Source organism: Carlito syrichta, unplaced genomic scaffold, assembly GCF_000164805.1.
Source record: "Carlito syrichta isolate Samal-C Ts95f unplaced genomic scaffold, Tarsius_syrichta-2.0.1 Scaffold303335, whole genome shotgun sequence".
Lineage (NCBI taxonomy): Eukaryota > Metazoa > Chordata > Mammalia > Primates > Tarsiidae > Carlito > Carlito syrichta.
In genome coordinates, this window is record NW_007247431.1 from 117,997 (window position 1) to 138,254 (window position 20,258).

The 20,258-nt window shown below is 34.6% G+C and overlaps 1 protein-coding gene across 1 annotated transcript in view; it reads left to right on the forward strand.

Annotated features, from left to right (window-relative positions):
• Positions 1-1,575: 1,575 nt before the first annotated feature.
• Positions 1,576-20,258, forward strand: part of LOC103260770 (ran-binding protein 17) — a gene marked incomplete at its 3' end in the record, with an annotated part of 71,652 nt that continues 52,969 nt past the window's right edge. Inside the window, exons 1-4 of the mRNA XM_008058424.2 lie at positions 1,576-1,704; positions 2,677-2,757; positions 12,651-12,714; positions 12,806-12,914. Coding sequence (XP_008056615.2) covers positions 1,625-1,704; positions 2,677-2,757; positions 12,651-12,714; positions 12,806-12,914 — 334 coding nt within the window. The remainder of the gene's footprint in view (positions 1,705-2,676; positions 2,758-12,650; positions 12,715-12,805; positions 12,915-20,258) is intronic.

Consider the following 20,258-nt stretch of genomic DNA (forward strand, 5'->3'; position numbering starts at 1 on the left):
TAATCACATTAGCATCAGATTTTCCTAGGGACCCAATTTGAATACTTCTACCCATGAGAGAGGCTTAGATCATGGTGAGCTTAACGAAACTTTTCATTGTACATACTATTCTTCATTTGAACTATCTATGTATTAAAGGTTTCTGATCATTGGAGATGAGTGGTAAGTAGCTTCTCTAGATTCTCTCTTCTTAGCTCCCTCTTTCCCTTAAACATCTTACAAACCTCAGTGATAACTTTAATCTTACAAGAGTTGAAGGCCTACTTTCATGGGCAAACTCACAGACATATAGTCATTGAAATTCTTTTCTGTAGCACTCAGAAGTTAGCAGAAGACACAGCAGGAATTTGAATGTCAATCTTGCTTTCTGTCTCTCTCCTCTAGCTTCTCCTCTCCACCATCCTGCCCCTCCTTTTCTTCTCTCACCCTGTACACCCAACTCCTCCTCTCCTTCTCATCCACTCTACCAGGCCTGAGGAGAAGTCTTCTAGACAGATATAGTACTTAGGTTGAAAGCCTGGAACACAAGCTCCTGGTGTTTAAAATCTAAATAGGAAATTTTTGCAATGAACAGCTTTCCTCTGTAAGACCCTATAACTCTGTGTGACTTGTGGTGCTCCTGTGATTTTTGTCTTACCTTCATGACCTATGACAGTGTATCAAGCTGGTGTTTAGATGTAAAAAATAAAAGGCAGAGGGAGTAGAAGCTAAGTTGCTGTACATAAGAAATAGGCAGATCAGGAGAAAGTGAGAACACACATGATCACAGGGAATCAAATCACAGAAGAGCAATCCCATACAGCTGGTGTCTGGCAGAGATAACCTGGAATCACACCAGAGCATCAGGGAGTATAGAGGTGTCAATCCACCTCTCAGCTTTGCCAGGCTAGTAGGAAATATTCCATTGGCTGCCGGTGGCATTTTCCCACTTGAAATGGGATATGTTATGAGCTCACTGTGTATTTCATTGAGACTGAAATGTTGCACCCCAAACTCTGCAACCAACACTCCCTAATTGGAAGTGCAGTGGATTCCCAGGCCCTGATATTTTCACCAGAGAATCCCTGAGCTTGGGATGTCCGTTTCAGCATGAAAAGTAAGACCTACCTGAATATTTGGGAAACTTAATTAGGTACTTTTGAAGAGAATTTCTCTAAATTCTTTCACTTCCTTTGATTTTTTAAAATTCTTATTTTTATAACTGTCATATAATCCAGAAATAGTTAATATTTTGCTGAAATCAGGAATAGATGGACATTTTTTAAATGTTGAAACCTTTTGTTGATACACTCTACTTTCTAGCCCTTTGCATATCTAATCCCATCTTCAAGAAAGGGGCAGTTTACCACTTGGAGGAAATAAAATATTCATGTGGTATAGTGGGAGTAAAACATGTGTGTGTGTTTGTAAATATGTATATATTTCAAAACAGGAGAGGTACTTTCTGGAGGAAAAAGTTAGAAAATTTTAAAATTATAAAATCTTTAAAAAAATTCTTCACTTGCTCTCCCTACCCACTTCCTGTTTCATCGTGAATGCAACAGTGCATCAGATCTTACGTTTGTTTAATTCATCTTCAGAAAATATATGTTAATAATAAAGCTTTTAACAATGAAATGTTTTCATGCAGGTATATGCTCGTATGTCAGAAGTCTTAGGAATAACTGATGACAACCACGTTCTAGAAACATTTATGACCAAAATGTGAGTTCCTATGTTGGTCTTTTTCTTTCATTGTTGTTTTAAATCTAATGACTCTTTTTACTGTTTTAATTATAGATATTAATTTTAAAATAAAAGATCTTAAAATTATGTAATTCTTAGGATGTTAACGTTGTTAATTGAAACTTAATTTCTCACCATCCAAAGGACATTATAATTTGTCAAAGTTCCATACAATTGAATCAGATTATAACTTTTAAAAATTTTGATTCTTCAGATTAATGGGCAGCATTTTTTTTTAACTTAAAAGGAAAACACCCAGTTTCAAAGAGCAACCGAAGAGGTTAACACAAATTGAAATTGTTGAGAGGTCTGATTGCCTTAAGATAGAGTACTCATTGGTTCCAAGAGGAACCTATGGCTATTAGAGACATATTCATGGAAACTGTCCTTAAATTGTACTTACAATGTTAGCAGAACTAACTAGATCTTAGTCATAGACATAACTATGTACACTTAGCCTAAACTTGTATGCTTCTACTTGGCTCCCACTTTATGTAACAGACTGAACTGCCGTGCTTCTTGCTGGATAAACAATTCTCACCTTAAAAAGTGAGTTTTAGAGCCACATTTTGATGGTTCACTTTTTTTGCCAGTAACAGTGAGCCTGCATTTAACTTTCTTTATAACTCCTGCTTTCACTCCCTAATATGTTTGCTTTAGATACAAACTTAATGTTTTTCTGTGGAACACTTAGGCAACTTTTTAATTTACAAAACTGAATGTATAGAATTATACACTATTTGGAAAGCAGTGGTCATTGTAGATTGGTTGCATATAATTTTTAATGTGCTATAAAAATAATAGAAAAGAAAATGTTTTTTAACCTGCTTTTCACTTCATGTGACATTTGTGATTTAGATCATTGAACTTACATAAGTATATATGCATTTTCTAGTTCTCTCTACATAAGCAAGTATCTTACTTGTAATTAAGGCTTTTTTTCATATTTAGTGTTACAAACCTTAAATATTGGGGAAGATGTGAGCCTGTAATTTCAAGGACTCTTCAGTTCTTAAATGACCTTTCTGTTGGATATCCTTTTCACTGTATATCTGATATTATATATAAACAAGCTAACAAGTGCATTTAATTAGCCAGGTATTTTTGTTTATAATTTTTGCAACTATTTTTAAAAATAAGTCTTTTCATTTAGCCTTACCTATAAATGCATGTTCTTGAAAGGTTTGTATTACCTGCATACTACAGCATTTAGTCAGAGTCACAGCTGAATTTATATAAATGTATAAGTTCCTAACTAGTTAAAGTTATATTTATACTCACTTGGATTAATAAATGGTTCTATAAGAAAGAGTACATCCACATGTATTTTAGTTTGTGGTTTTTCATAATAGTCAGAAATTCTTGTTCTAAAAGAAAGCATGTAACTAATTTTAAGTGGGTCTAAATGTTCTAAAAGTATTACCTTATAAATACTGAATTCCTATGAGTAAATATACCTCTAATATTCTTCAGTTGAAAAGAATATCATTTTCATTAGTTGAGAGGCATAAAGTAGTGATAGGAAGAAAAATATAAGCTTTTTGGCCACTTCTTTGGTTATTGACCCCACCAAATCAACACCTAATCTACTCTAAAATAAGATTTCCCATTACACATTAAATGTTTAGATGTCTCTAAGATTTTTAAATTCTAAAACAAGGAATCATCCTTTCTTAATAAATTATAGTTGATACTGTTGTTATATTTCTAACAATGAAAGAGAATCATGTAGATTGTCTTTCCTCTGTTAGCTATCAAATAAGTAGATGTTAGATTAGTTAATCATTAAGTTTAGCTGATATTTTAATATGAGAACAAATCCTAAAAATGGATGGCATTGGATAGAAACCTTTGACGTAGGTTTATTCCAGGAATATGTTTGAATTAGTTAAGTTTAAAATTGTGTTCCTTGGTAAGCCATAAAAGATTTTCAAAGTATTAGACACCCACTTTTGTGCTGGAATTTAATATGCAACTTTTTATTGGAAAATAATCGTCCTTGTCTGGCAAAATCCACCATGCAATATTTCTGTTAGTAGGTATAATGCAATAAAGACAGGGAGGGCTATTTATCACTACAAATTTTGAGGATTTCAGGATTCTTTTTATTATTTTAATATATTTCTTTGATATTAAATCAGAAAAATGATAAATTACACCTGTCTATGCTGTTTTTCCTTTTTACCAGAAAGTGATGTACAACCCAATTCCAGTGGTCATTTTGGCTTTTTAAGATATGTATTTTTTCTTATTAAAAAAAAAAACTCAACCTGTATTTTTTTCTAATAATAGTGCTGAAATACTCTATTTCTAACATATGAAGTGGTTGTTGTAAGTACTTTCTGCTATTGCAAACTCTGACCTTTTCACAATGAATTACTTTGAGAGCATATTATCTGCAAAGAAGCCTCAGTTATTTTGTAATGTATTTATTGTTTAGATTTACCCTATTTTTTAGGTTGAAATTGATATTTAATATAAGATTAATTTGTATTCTTTTTAGTGGAATTTGCATAATGCCTAATTTATTTGTGTCTGCTATTTAAGATTTTCTCCTATCAGATTAAACCTATTATATGTTCTTTAATCCAAATATTATAACCTTTTTATTTTACAAGTTATTTATTGCTTCTGAGCACTTCTTGAAGTTAACAAAATATCATATTTTCAGAAAACTTACTAGATAAAAGTTTAAAAGCTATAACATTTTAAACCAAAGAATACAATGATTTCAACATGGGTACATTGATTTATATTTTTTAACAATTATTTCAGGTTTGCATATTTAGAAATATATATTAGCTCAATTTGATTTCAGTGCTCAGTTATTTGAATTATAAATCATTATGTCCCTTCCAGCTGATCAGTCATGAAATATCTTTGAATTCATTTACATAATGGAATATGTGAGTGGTATATCTATTTCAGTGCAGTTTACTGGTTACCTAATGCATGTTTTGTTGTTTCCAATCGATTTCTTTATTATAATGTGTTTTTTCTATCTTGATTTTAAAGCAATAGATTATTTCTTTGTTAAGAATAAAATGATATTCTTCAGCAATAGAAATAATTATACAAGATAAAATAATCACCTACAGACCCCTATTGATGAAAATCTGTTTATATACAAAATATTCAAAGTATTTGTATTTAAAATACAAGTAACAAGTAAATGAAAAACGTGTTATCTTACTAAGAAGTTTTTTAATGTTTTTTGTTTATAGTAAACATCTTTAGATGCCTTTTACTTTTGCCTTTTCTATTTTATCTGCTTCAGGAACCTTACTCAGTGTTTATGCCAGTACTCAGAGCCTGTCTCAGGACTTTGATATTCATTTATCTGATCGCTTGTTTGGAAATTGAAATAAAATAGATTCTCATTTTTAGGAAGTGTTAAAACACCTTCAGTTGTCTTAGGACAGTGGTCTCAAACTTTAGTGAGCCCCAAAATGTGGGTGCTTGTTAAAACACAAATTGTTAGGCCTCATTCCCCAGAGTTTCTCTTTCAAGAGGTGTTATGCCTAGGCCTGAGAATCTGTGTTTTTAATAACCTCAGGTGATGCTGGTGGCTCTAGGATCATACTTTAAGAATTTCTGCCTTTAGGTAATTAGAAAACAGAGCTGAAATATAGTCCTTGAACAGAAAAGTTAGGTACATCTCCCACAGGCACATCTTCATAGGATTTCATACGACTCATTGGAAAAACGCGGACTTGACATTTTTAGAGATAGATCCGTTCCCTAAATAGTAACGCCGGGGGTGAGAGGGGACGTGGGGTTTGCCATTATATAAGTCACCAGATTGTGAATGGGTAGTCTGTTGCATTTTATCCCAGAATTGCTGTTTGCCAAATTTGAAAATTTCCAAATTGGTAAAACAATTGTCATTTTTAAATCCAGGAACCTTTTTGACAGAAAGTTTGTTTTCCCATCAGAGTCATTACATGGGCATATATCATACAGTTAACAAATACACTTGTGTAACTTTCTAACATACTTTTTTTTAGTTTCCAAGACTAAATTTTTAAAATTCCTGATTCTGAATAGCTTTTTCTAAAATGCACAGAGCTGAAATGGCTTTGTTTGGGGCCAACCCTCCATAGTCAGGTTCAGTACAAGGGATCTTTCCCCCTCTTAGAAATGTTTTCTGATCAGAAATTCTAGTTTCCATCTAAATGGAAAAAGGTTGAGATTGTTTAAGTGATTGGAACGAATAAACTGCTGGGAAAATTGGAGTGAGAATAAGGATCCCACAGAGCAGTCAAGTAAACTTATTTTAGATGCCGAGAAAGAAGGAGAAAAACATTATATTTCATCCCCAATTCTGTGTTCATTAATCATTATTTCAAGTTTTTCTTCTTTTGAAAAATAATGGATCCATATTTCTACTGCAATTCATTGTTCACTCAAATTTACAGCAGTAACTTGTCTCACTTTAGGTTTCACATATATAATAAGAAAGGAAATTTCATTCTCTATCAGGCCCTCTGTTGGTAGTTGTCCTTTATTACATAATCATTAGATGTTTAAGAAAACTCAGAATACCTTCAGCTTTTTAAATACATATGCTATAAGAGAGTTCTGCATTAATTATTAATGTATCCAAACTCTTTTTGTTAACCTTATTGACACTGTTTACCTCAACAGTTCTCAGGAAGAATGACTTCCCCAAGTTATTGCAAGAACACCTGCATAATTCACAGGGCCCAGTAAAAAATGAAGAATGTAGGGTCCCTTGTTCAAAAATTACTAGGACTTTTAAGACCTCAATGGCAGATCATTAAACCAAGCGTGTGCTCTTCTAAGCACAAGATGCTGTGCAGTTGTGCAGTACACACACCTGTGAAGATGGCTCTGGTTTTTTCTGATTTAGAGAAATGATTCCTTTCATTTGGCTTCTGGCTAACCCTCTACAACTATCCCCTTAGTTCCTGTACACTGGAATTTGGTGAATATAATTCCTATTCCCATGCATCATACCTCAGTTTACTGTTTTACTTCAGTCATTTTTGTTTTTGCAACCCTAAGAGTCTATTTCCTATCAAAGTCACTTCATTACCATGATCATTTCCTATTTTCAATACCATAACTTTCCCAGCTTCATTCGTTTTTGTTTTGTTTGCTTGTTTGTTTGAAGTGCAATAACCAGAGCTGCATCCTTACCTAGATTTCACATTGAGTAAGAATTAGTGATTTTTAAATTTATTTCCATACTCTTCTTTATGTTACTAGCCTCTTTCAATTCAGCAAATATTTATTAATCATTTGCTAAATACAGAGCAAAAGGACAAACAAAACACTCTGCCCCCGTGTATTTTAAATTCGAACAGAAATGACTCTGACTCCAGACTTCCTTTTTTGTATTTCTGACAGCTCAAAGTCAATTGTTTCTTAACATAGTTTCTTTTTCTTCTTTTAAAATGTAACTCAAATAAGTTACATACTAATTTTCTGAAAATCTACACTTTACAAGTAATGCAGGTATGTGGCATTGTGATGTGGCTGCTTTGAGGGAGGCCTTTATTTTATATATAAGACATAAGCTTATATAAAACCCATTAAGTATACAACTTTTTAATTTACCAAGTAATATGCAAGCCAGGCATCCTCACTCTATCTCTGACCTTTTCACTGGGGTGTGAATCCTGAATGTGGTGGGGGTCAGGAAAGACTAGAGGATGAGAGATGAAGCAAAGGTCTAGAATGAAATAAAAGTGAAGGATGGAAGTAAGATGGGCTATGTCGGTTACAAGAACTATTTAGCAATACCAGTAGTAATTCTGCTTTCATGAAACAATATTAAAATGCATTGCTTTCTTGCACTGAATACCACCATCTCCAGATGGTTTGTGAGAATTTTAAATAAAACTAGTTTCAGCATACATCCCTCAGGCATACTTCTTATTAACATTTCTCATCCAAAAAAATGTTGATTTATTTCTTTATTTTCTGTCTCTATCAGCCATGAAAAAATAATACTATAATTTATTTCCCCTGTATGTTTGTTTTTATACTAGAATCAGGTGTGAGGCTCCTCTCTACTCCTCTTCTATTGCCTTCTTATTTAGACCTTTACCAAGTTCTTTAGATCAGGGGTCCTCAAACCCTGAGCCACAGACGGTACTGATCTTTGACCTGTTAGGAACTGGGCCACACAGCTGGAGGTGATCAGCAAGCAAGTGAAGCTTCATCTGTATTTACAGCAGCTCCCCATTGCTTGCATTACTGCCTGAGCTCTACCTCCTATCAGATCAGCAACAGCATTAGATTCTCATAGGAGCACAAACCCTACTGTGAACTGCTCATGCAAGGGAACTGGGTTGCATGCTCCTTATGAGAATCTAACGCCTGATGGTCTGAAGTGGAGCTGAGGCAGTGGTGCTAGCACTGGGAAGTGGCTGCAAATACAGACTAACATTAGCAGCAAGGTTTGATTGCACAGAGACCATAATAAATCAATTGCTTGCAGACTCATATATCAAAACACTGTCAGTGAGTGGCAAGGGAGTTGATGTACTTTCAGTTGTACAACTGCATCTGGTGGCAAGCCTTAAGTCAGAATCCAGCACTTTTTAGTCTGTGCATGGCCTGCCCATTATTTTATTTACCATTCCTGTTCGTGCCTCTTTTTTATGGTGAGTTGTATAATTATTTCATTATGTGTTACAATGTAATAATAATAGAAATAAAGTACACAATAAATGTTATGCACTTGAACATCTCAAAACCATCCCCCCTTCCCCAGTGTATGGAAAATTATCTTCCATGAAACCAGTCCCTGATGCCAAAAAGGTTGGGGACCACTGCTGTAGAACCTGTTTCACAAGATTACCTTCCTCCTATACTGTTTGATCTGATCATTTCTCTTCCCAGAAGCCCAGAATTGCTTCCATTTGCTTCTTAGGTCAAGTAAAATTATTGATTTCAATTTGAGTTCCTTGATGGTAACTGATTTATTGAGTTTCCATAACTAATTTCCTGATCCACCACTCAACCACTATTTGTACTTTATTCTTGGACTAAGGAGAAATTTATTTTACCTTCCCCTTGACACACTTCATTATCTTTCACTGAATCGCCACATATGCCATTCTCCCTTGTTTGACCCATTGTAACTCAACTTGGTCTCTTCAGTTTTTTAATTCTTGCTAAAGACTTAGTAAAGCCATCCTGAAATAGTTGTAATCCTTAATGTTCCCTTCATTTTCTTTCCCATCATCTTTTCTTTTTCTTAATGTTCCTGGCCACCTCATTTTTAATCTGTATATCTGGGTATGAATGTAGTATAGTTTAGTATTTGCTAGTCCTACCTCCTGTTAGATTGTAAATTATTAGAGATTGACTCTTTTTTTCCTTCTTCTATAGTTTAAAACTTCATACCATGGGCATTTAGAATATATTGTTACTGCTTCTGTAGAGTGTGTAAGCCTTAACTTGTATTTCTTATAAATAATTATTAGTATCCCTTAAGGTGCTTAATCTTGGTTATACCTTTTTGGATTTTTTTTAAACCTAATTGGGGTCATGAACATAATCTTATTTTTGAAATAATTAAATTTACATTTCAGTAACTATACTTTGTACTTATAATCCACCTACAGTATTTTCTGGTGTGTAATATTCTTATCTGTGAACTTTCTTCTGTCATCAGGATCTAATTCTATGTACAAAAACTGTCTGTGAACATGTATGACTCTTAAATATTTGCCTAAATCAGTATCATCACCCACTCTCTTATACTTACAAATATCATCTATCTAGTACATACTCCAATTCTAAAACAAAATTTTGTTATATTTTAAGATTTCTGCGAACAGTATATATTACAATTTCTGGGATTGTAAAATACTTTTCTTTATTAGAAGTACATAAAATAATGTTTTTCAATGATTACTGGCATTTTAGATTTGATTAAATACTCAGTAAAGGCCAGATACCATGAACTGAAGTTGCACTTTGTGTTACTGTATTGATAAGCTACTAAAGTGTGTAACAATCCTGTAACCTAAAAAAACCAGTTCATTCTCAATTTGGTTATTCTTCTCTTCAAATTTTCTTCTCTTCAAATTTTCAGAATTTTAAGCCTTCTGTACATACACCATTCTTTCATTCTTTTCTTGCCTTTCTCTATTCGTGTGCTAGCTACCAGTAAGACCATCTTTACTTCCTCAGTGTTTTCATAGCCACATGAATATAGACAGGAATTTTCTTAAAATTTTGTTTAGTGAGTTACTATCAGCCAGACCATAGAGTTTGCTCAGTCTTGGATATGATGCTGGCTGATTAATGAATTGGTCTCTCCTAAAAGAAAGAGTTTCTCTGTCGCTTCTGCTACCTAATTCCATTTTCAGTTGTATTTCAAGAAGCTAGTGATCTCTGGAAGAACACTGGCCTCTTTAAAATCAAATGAATATGATGTAATTCAATGAGAAGAGCTCAGGCTTTAGAATCACAGACTTGGATTTGAATCTTGGCTCACCCACTTATATGTTCCTTGTGTGATGTTTCCTAAATTATCTTACTACTCAAGACTCCTAGTACTGTTGTATTACTCTTACCACCATTACCATGTTTATTGCTATAAACTGTTGTTGGATAGGCCTAGTACTGCCATAATTTGTCTAATGCCTTCACCCAGCTAAAATGGCACAACTTAGCAAAACTCTAATCTCTTAGAGAAGAATAAGATGAAAGTATAAATATCATAAAGAAGATGTATCCTTTTGCCTTTAAAAAAATTACACACCCTCTTAAGGTCCATAACTAGCTTTGAATTGAATTCCTATAAGAGAATATAAATATTCAGATGAGCCCTCATTTTTTTCTTTATTGAAAAATGTAAAAATACATTCTTAGTCATTTTTTTCTTCTTTAGAATGTAATTAAAAGGCAGTGAGACGGGGCTTGGTACAAAGTGCACAGATGCAGTTCTGCAGAAAATGTCTTTGGCAGATGAGATTCTTCCTGCGAATGTTCTGTTTATTGCCTCCATAAATATTCTATTGTCAAAACATGACTTGCTGTTTATTAACAGCACTGACAGGAAGATTCCTATTAATGACAGCATTCTTATTACCCATCGTCCCTGTCATTTTTATCTTGCCAATTTTAAGAGAATTGTATTTGATAATTACTTATTTCTAAGTTTATTGATCCCCACACCTGTTTAACTGAGTTAAGTTTGAGTGGCAGATCTTCAGCTCAATGACTGACACTGAGAAAAATCATCAAGTCTGCATCTTGGGAGGCAGGGAAAAACTTGCTACCTGTCAGCCATGATCACATTATCCTTCAGCCTGCCACAGTGCACTGAACACCCACTGAGAGCAGTGTGGTGAGGAGAATGCATGGATACAGTCCCTCCCTGCCTTTAAGAAGTTTACAGTCTAATATGGAGGTAAGCCAAATATTCATACTTACTATGCAACTTGAGTGGTTGTTTGGAGTCAGAGGGAATCCAAATCATACTGATTATTTGTCTTTTGGAAAGTTATTTAATTTCTTTTTTTAAGTTTGTTTCCTCATCTGAACAATAGAAACGATACTGCCTATCTCATGAAATTGTGAGAATTAACCCTGTGGGTAGTATGCATTCTGTAAATTCTCTGCATCTTTGTAATTTCTTCCCTGATTTATAATTAACAAAGTTATTTGCATTATCTGATACTCAAAACAATTGTGTAAGGTAGTTTGGTCACAGGTTTCATCCTCCTTTGTTGTGGAGAACTAAGGCTGAGACAGGCTGAGTATATTACATTCATCCCACTGATTGAATGGTATAGTCAAGCCCAGGTCTTCTGACTCATGTTCCAGTATGTTTCCATGCCTGAGTGGTTGAAATTTAGAATTAGATTTTTCAGTGCCATGGTGCAGAGACTATATACTGAGTTCCGCGTTTGGAGATAAGATAAAGGAAAAGACAGGACCCAGTACTTTCATTGAGCCATATAAGATTGTTATAGCCTTCAAGAAAGTCATGAGTAAGTATTAGGGACCAGCTAACAGATGCTCTAGCTGCAGTAGAAAACACATGACTATTGTAAGTAAGAGAAGAGAACATCTGCATACTGAGTAGATGTACTTAGAACCCACATCATACCTGAAGTTATATAGGCCTTGTATTCATGTTTATGATTTCTCAACTTTATTCTCATTTGAGTTGAACTGTTCAGGTGATAATGTGGTGTACAGTAGAAAGAACAATCTCTGAAGCCAAACCTCAGTTCACATTTCAGCATTATCAACCCATAACTCTGTAATCTTGGGCAAATATCTTAATTTCTCTTAGTTTATTTCATTATTAATGAAATATAAATAATTAATAATATTTGACAGTGTAATTGTGAAGATTAGGTGAATTAACATATGAAAAATGTTTGTACATAGTAGGCACTTGAGAAATGTTAGTTCCTTTAAGCTGTCCTTCATTGCTTGATGACATGCAATCTGCTGTATTTCCCTAATTATAATTCTGATCTTAACTTTCTACTAACTGAACTCGTTGTTTCTTAGAATTGAATAATTTTCTCTTTCTTAATAGCCTTTTATCGGTCTTTTATAATTATTCCATTATGAAATAACATTAAGTAAGAAGAAATTCTCAAGTTACACCCAAAATATAAAAAGGGTCAGTTTTAATTTTCCACTATCAAGACTTTAATAGTAAAGGAGTTCTTGCCTTAATTATAAAATTCATTCTTCCTTTCCATAACTAGAATATGTATAAGATAGAAAAAGTAATTGCATTGGTTAATAATGGATTATCATTCTCAACAGAATGACAGACATTTCTATAGGAATAGTCTTTAAAAACAATATTTATTCTTTATAAGTTGAAATTGATGCCACTACAGGCAGTATTATTTTGTGGTTTATTACATACTGATAAGACAAATACATTTCCCAGATTCCTTAACTTCTATTACCTATATCCTTTTAAAAAAGCTTGTGAAGATAGATGCTGTGAAATTCATGCTAAAAAACCACACGGTAAGTCTTATTTCCTTAATTAATGACTAGAATTTTCCAGATAGTTTAGTCAAAGTATTAGTAACTTTGGATGCTCTTTTGCTTTCATTAGAGCGAGCACTTCCCTTTTCTTGGCATCAGTGACAGTTACAGTCTCAGTGACTTCAGGTGCCGAACAACCTTCTACACTGCCCTCACTCGCCTTCTGATGGTAGATCTAGGTAAGGTTAAGAATTTAAACTGAATTAATAAGGAATCAGCAATATACTTGTGTGTAAAGAACTGGAATACTAGTGGGTGCAACATTTAACTGATTAGAATTTACCACATTGGACAGTATTTTATAAGTTTGTAAGTTTTGAGTGTTCACTTGTTAACATCAGAGCCAAAAGACAAATCTTTGTACCTAAGGTAATATTGTTCACTTCAGATAGTACTTGCATTGATTCTATTCCTCAAAATGTATTTTCTGTTTCCTTTTACTCATTTACTGCTATGAACCTAGAAATAACCTTTTAAAAAACTTTCCATACAAAGATTTTCATCATAGTGACATTTAAACTAGAGAAAAAATGGAAATGATGGAAATGTCCAACAATAAGAAATTGTAAAATTATGGCATACCCACTTACTTGGTGGAATGCTTGATACTCACTAAAAAGGATGATTTGAGGACAATGTAATATATGAAATTTTGTGTTAAAATATTAAGTGGAAAGGCAAGGCGTTCAACTGCAAATGATATGATCATATATAATTGGTGGAGGGAACAATGCTTCCAAAAAAGCTTAAATGAAATTCTTCAAAAATACTAAATGATTGGTATAACCATCTTAGAAAATATTATGAATGTTTCTTTAAAAATTAAAAATAAAACTACTATACAATCCAACAGACCCACTACTCTTTTGTGTGTGTCCAAAGGAAATGAAATCAGTATATCAAAGAGATCTGCACTCCCATGTTTATTGCATCATCATTATTCACAATAGTCAAGATAGGGAATCAGCCTGTGTTCATCATCAAAGGATAAAAAAAATGTGGTATATGTACACAATGTAATACATTCCAGCCATAAAAAAAGAAAACCCTGCCATTTGCCACGGTATGGATGAACCTGGAGAATATTATATAAAGTGAAATAAAGTAGGCACAGATGAACAAATACTATGTAATCTCACATATGTGGAATCTAAAAAAGTTGATATCATAGAACTAGAGATTAGAACAGTGGTTACCAAGAGCTGGGGAATTTGGAGTGCTGCTGGTCAAAGCATGCAAAATTTCTGGTAGATTGAAGGAATAAGTTCGAGAGATCTGTTGTACATAATTGATGACTTTAGTTAATAACAATATAATTTATTCTTGAAAAATGCCAAGAAAGTGTATGTTAAGTGTTCTCACCACAAGATTGGTAACTATGTGAGGCAATGTCTATATGCATTACCTACATTTAGTCATTCCACGATATACAGGCATACCTCAGAAATATTGTAGATAAAGTGAATATCTCAGTAAAGCAAGTCACAGAAATTGTTTTGTTTTCCAATGCATATAAAAGCCTCATTTATGCTATACTATAGTCCATTAAGTACACAGCAGCATTATGTCTAAAATGTTAATAGTCATCTGAGCCTTCAGTGAGTTGTAATTTTTTTGCTGGTGGAAGGTCCGGCCTAGACATTGATGGCTGCTGACTGATCAGGGTGCTGGCTACAGAAGATTGGGTGGCTGAGGCAATTTTAAAAAATAAGACAACAATGAAGTTTGCCACATTGATTGACTTCTTTTTACAAAAAAATTTCTCTGTAGCACTCGGCACTGTGTGAGAGTATTTGACTCACAGAACTTCTTTTGGAGCTGGAGTCAGTTCTCTCAAACCCTGCTGCTGCTTTATCAACTAAGTTTGTGGGATATTCTAAATTCATTCTTGTCATTTCAACAGTGTTCAAAGCATCTTCACCACAGTAGATTCCATCTCAGTAAACCACTTTCTTTGCTCATTCATAAAAAGCAATTCCTGATTTGTTCAAGTTTTATCAGAGATTACAGCAACTCAGTCACATCCTCAGGTTCTACTTCTAATTCTGACTCTCTTGCTGTTTCTACCACATCTGCAGTTACTTCCTCCACTGATATCTTGAATTTTTCGAAGTCATCCATGAGGTTTGGAATCAACTTCTTCCAAACTACTGATAATGTTGACTTTTTTTCTAAGTAGAATTTATTGAGAGGACAGAAAAGCTTCCACAGTGGGAGGGGACCCAAGGGGGTTGCCCAGTGTTGATATTTTGACCTCCTCCCATGAATCACAAATGTTCTTAATAGCATCTAGAATGGTGAATCCTTTCTGGAAGGTTTTCAGTTTACTTTGCCCAAATCCATCAGAGGAATCACTGTCAATGGCAGCTATAGCCTTACAAAATGTTTTTCTTAAATAAGACTTAAAAGTTGAAAGTATTGCCGGGCTCAGTGGCTCAGCCTGTAATCCCGTGCTTTGGGAGGCTGAGGTGAGTGGATTGCCTGAGCCCGCGGGTTCGAGACCCGCCTGGGCAACTTGGCGAGACCTCATCTCCACAATAAAAAAAAATAAAAAAATCAGCTGGGCGTGGTAGCGTGCACCTGTAGTTCCAGCTACTTGGAAGGCTGAGGCGGAAGGATCACCAGAGCCCAGCAGGTGGAGGCTGCGGTGGCCGGGAGTGGCCACTACACTCCAGTCTGGGTGACAGAGTAAGACTCCAACTCAAAAAAAAAAAAAAGTTGAAAGTATTTATTTGATCCATGGGCAGCAGAATGAATGTTGTGTTAGCAGGCATGACTCTCCTTGTACGTCTCTGTCAGAGCTCGTAGGTGACTAGGTGCATTGTCAGTGAGCAGTGACCTTTTGAAAGGAATCTTTTTAAATTGCTGAGCAGTAGGTCTCAACAGTGGGCTTAAAATATTTAGTAGACCATACTGTAAAGAGATGTGCTGTCATACAGGCTTTGTTCCATTTGTAGAGCATCGGCAGAGTAGAGTAAACATAATTCTTAAGGGTCATAGGATTTCTGTAATGGTAAATGAGCATCGGCTTCAATTTCAAGTCACCAGCTGCATTAGACTCTAACAAAAGAGTCAGCCTGTTTTTTGAAGCTTTGAATCCAGACTTTTAACTTCTCTCTAACCATGGAAGTCCTAGGTGATAGCCTCTTCCAATAGAAGACTGTTTCATCCACACTGGAAATCTGTTGTTTAGTGCAGCCACCTTCATTAGTTGTCTTAGTCAGACCCACAGGATCACTTACTGCAACTCCTCCATCACAGTTGCTGCCTCACCTTGCACTTTTATGTCATGGAGGTGGCTTCTTTCCTTAAACCTCATGAACCAACTTCTGCCAGCTCCCAGCTTTTCATCTGCAGCTTTCTCACCTCTCTTGGTCTTTGTGGAACTGAAAAGAGTTAGGACTTTGCTCTGGATTAGACTTTGGCTTGAGGAAGTGTTGTGGCTAGTGATCCCCAGACCACTAAAGCTTTCTTCATATCAGCAGTGAGGCTGTTTCACTTTCTTATCATTTGTGTGTTTGCTGGAGCAGCAGTTTTAATTTCCTTCACAAACTTCTTTGCATTCACAACCTAGCTGACTAGAGCAAGAGTCATAGCTTTTGACCTAGCTTGGCTTTCTGAGCTTAATAATTTCTAGCTTTTTAAAATAATTATTATATTAGTAATTTAGTAATATTAATAAATAATAATTTCTAGACATTTTTCTCTGTGTATAGCTTCGGACCTATTATGCTTTCTAAGCTTAATAATTTCTAGCTCTTGATTTAAAGTAAGACACACACAACTCTTAATCTGTCACTTGAGCACTTCACTTAGAGGTCACAGTAAGCCTAATTTCAGTATTGTAGCTCAGAGAGTAGAGGTCTGAGGAGAGGGAGAAAGGCAGGAGAGCATCCAGTCTGTGGAGCAGTCAGCACACACAACATTTATCAGTTAAGTTCGCCATCCTGTAAGTACACAGTTTATGACACCCCAAACAATTACAGTAGTAACATCAGCAATCACAGATCACTGTAGTAGATAAAATAATAATGAAAAGGTTTGAAATATTAGCAAAATTATCAAATGTGATACAGAACATAAAGTGATCACGTGCTGTTGAAAGAATGTCACCAATAGACTTGCTCAGTGCAGGGTTGCTGCAAACTTTCAGTTTGTAAAAAAAAATATGTAGTATCTGTAAAGCACAATAAAGCAAGATATGCCTGTTTATACACCCAAGACATCATATTGTACATGATAAATCCATACAATTTTATCTGTCAGTTTAAAGATAATTTAAAAATGCTAAATGTTGACTTTGGGTTGTAGACTCTAGATAATGTTCCCTATTTCTGATTATTTGAAATTATCTTTATTGTATTATGTTTATAATGGTAAAAGTTAACTTATTTAAAAAACATTTTTAAAGCAAAGTTGGCCAGAAATATCCACAGACAGACAGTACCTTAGCATGGGCACTTAGCCTTCTCTGTGGTGGCCAAGTTACACTGGATTCCCATTTCTCATATTTGAATACTGCAGGTTAGATTAGTTAGTTATAAACACACAAGAGGATCAATCAATGACAGTATCATCCTTAGAGAATATAATACTGCTGATACATTCTTCTTCTTTTCACTTGTAATATATTGATTTATCTACCAACTTAAAATGAATTTCTGAAAACATAATTATGCAAAAGGAAAGAGGATAAGTAATTTTATTTTACACATAAAAGGCATTGAATCTTGAAATGGGAAAGTGACTAAACTCCTCTGTGTTCCAAACCCATGTTATTTCCATACTTTTCAACAGAATAAGTCACCGGAAAGACAAACTGCCAAAAGCTGAAAAATGCAACTAGAATGATTAAAGAGCTTAGTAGGATTGATTTTTAAGGAAAGATTAAAAGAACCATGTATGTATAACTTGGCTAAGTGACAACTAGGGCTGGAGGCAAAGAGAACTGTCTATAAATATTTGAAGAGTATAAACCAGGCATGCAAAACCCAATCATCTGCTACCTTAGGCAAGTGGTAGATCTGAGTGTGTGACAGCTTCTCATACTGCATACTGGCCTGTTTCACCTCTTGGCTGCTGCCTTGAAGAGAAGAGCAGTCCCAGATTCTGTCATTGTCCTCAACAATTATTTATAGAGCATAATATGCTAAACTCTGAGGGCAAGACAAAAATGAATCAGGCATACTGGATCCTGGCCACAAGGAGCTTGCCTTCTTTTTTTTCCCCCCAGCCTTAAAAACGCTTTTTTAATAACCCTGTCACATAGAATGAAAGAAATGGGAGGACCAAAGCTAAAGAGAAATTACTGGAGGAGTTTTGTCTGGTTTTTTGCTTTTTTTTTTTTAAGTCAAAGTTTCACTCTGACGCCCAGGCTGGAGTGCAATGGTAGTATCATGATCACAACTCACTGCAGCCTCAACCTCCTGGGCTTGGGTGATCCTTCCACCTCAGCCTCCTGAGTAACTGGAACTACAGCTGCATGCCACCACACCTGACTAATTTTTTTATTTTTTTATTTTTGTAGAGACGAGGTCTTGCTATGTTGCCTAGGCTGATCTCAAACTCCTGTGCTCAAACAATTCTCCCACCTCAGCCTCCCTAAGTACTGGGCTTACAGGCATGAACCACCATGCCCGGCCTCTGGAGATTTTTTTTTTTTTTTTTTTTTTGAAGTAGTTTTACTTAGTTTTGAAGTAGTTTGAAGTAGTTTCACTCACATTTTAAAAACCTGGAAGTGAATGGACTTAGATTTCCTTTTTCATATGGTCATCACAGACAAAGGAACCATTCGTTCCCCCTCTGTATCTGCAACAGGTTAAGCAATACGATAACCTAGCCTGAAGACAGCACAGGCTGTATTCACAGCACTGCTGTACTTATCATCGCATTGATAATTGAGATTCATGATGATGCCCAGAAAGACCCTGCATTGCAGTTTTTTAAAAGCAAATTTGCTTTTTTGTGGTATTGCTTAATGTAAATTGTAAGGTATAAGAAACTGAAGTAAAAATATATAATTTGAATAACAGGATTTTATTAGATTTCCCAGGATTAGATTCCTTTGAAATATTTAGCCCGTAACAATATAAAGGATCAAGTGATGATTTTACTTCAAATTCTTTTAAGTATCTATTATACCATAGCACTTTTTAGATGTCTTGAGAGAAACAGAAGGAGATAGGCTTTGGTGGACATGCCTGGTGCATGGTAGATGTTCAATATAAGTCAGCTGAATCTGGATATAGATTAAAATTTAAAATCATAGCAACTACTCTCACGGAACATTTACATGTTTGAAAAGAAATTCTTCCTAATTTATCAATGATTTTTACTTTTTATGATTAAATTATATTACAAGCATGAAGTAATAGTTAAAATAATCAAGTAATGATTTGTGGTATAAATTAGCAGAACTTCTTTCCCTTATTAAGAACCAGAGTTGCTCTTATTCCCAGATTATCTTGAACATCTGTAAGTTATGCACTTTGTCTAGCACCAATGTCTCTCCATTTCAGATGCTCAGTAAATACTTGTTGAATGAATGACAAACATACAGTAACCAAGATGCCATCATCGTGATTTCTGGAGTCAGCTCTGACTACCACGTTCTCTCTGAAAGTAGCTTTGACCTCTCTAAGACAAAACAAATCAAGTGGCTGATTACTTTCACAAGTGACTAGCTACACTTGGCCACTCTTGTGCCTGATTAGTTGCTTATTGCTCTCTGTTCAAAGTGTTATTACTTTATAGATGATGATTTGTTGAGTGTTGTTGGACACAGTTTTTATTATTTGATGCCTTGTCTCACAAACTAAGTTGACTGGAATGTTGCTGTCAGAATTTCTGTATATATGGCTTGATAGTTTTCTATTGTCTGTTCGGTGTCGTGGAAACAAGGAAGAAAAAGACAGTGCTGTTGTCAAAAGCAGCACAGGTTCATGAATTAAATGAATAAATATATTAGGTAACGAGACTCCTTCTCAAAAAAAATTGAGGACAGCCTTTTTATAGCACTGATTTTGGGGAGTAGGAGTGAGGGTCAGAATCAAATAGAAAAACACATAACCTACCTTCTTACAAAAGCATTGGATGTGATTTTTGGATAGAAATATAAAGCATATTCTAATTGAATCCTACAGAAACAATTGAATATGCTTTGTGTATAAACCATGAACATTGGAGTGTTTAGAAAAAGGGAAAGAAATTGGGTGTCACATTAATTGATATTTACTTTGAAATACATTTTGGTTTCTATTCAATAATTTGCACTTTGTATGAATTTAATTAGATGTTGTGTACCCCAGGTTATATTTTGGATTACAATGGGGGGTAGGGGCACAATTTAGCGATAAAGAGTTATACCATTGTATCAAATTGCTTTAGCTAAACCAGACAAAATGTTCACTTGTATAAGAACAGAATTGAAAGCATTTCATCATTAGAATGATGATGTTTCAAAATATGTAAGACATGTTGGCGGTGGTTTTTATTTTTATTTTTTGTATTCCAAGAAATTGTCA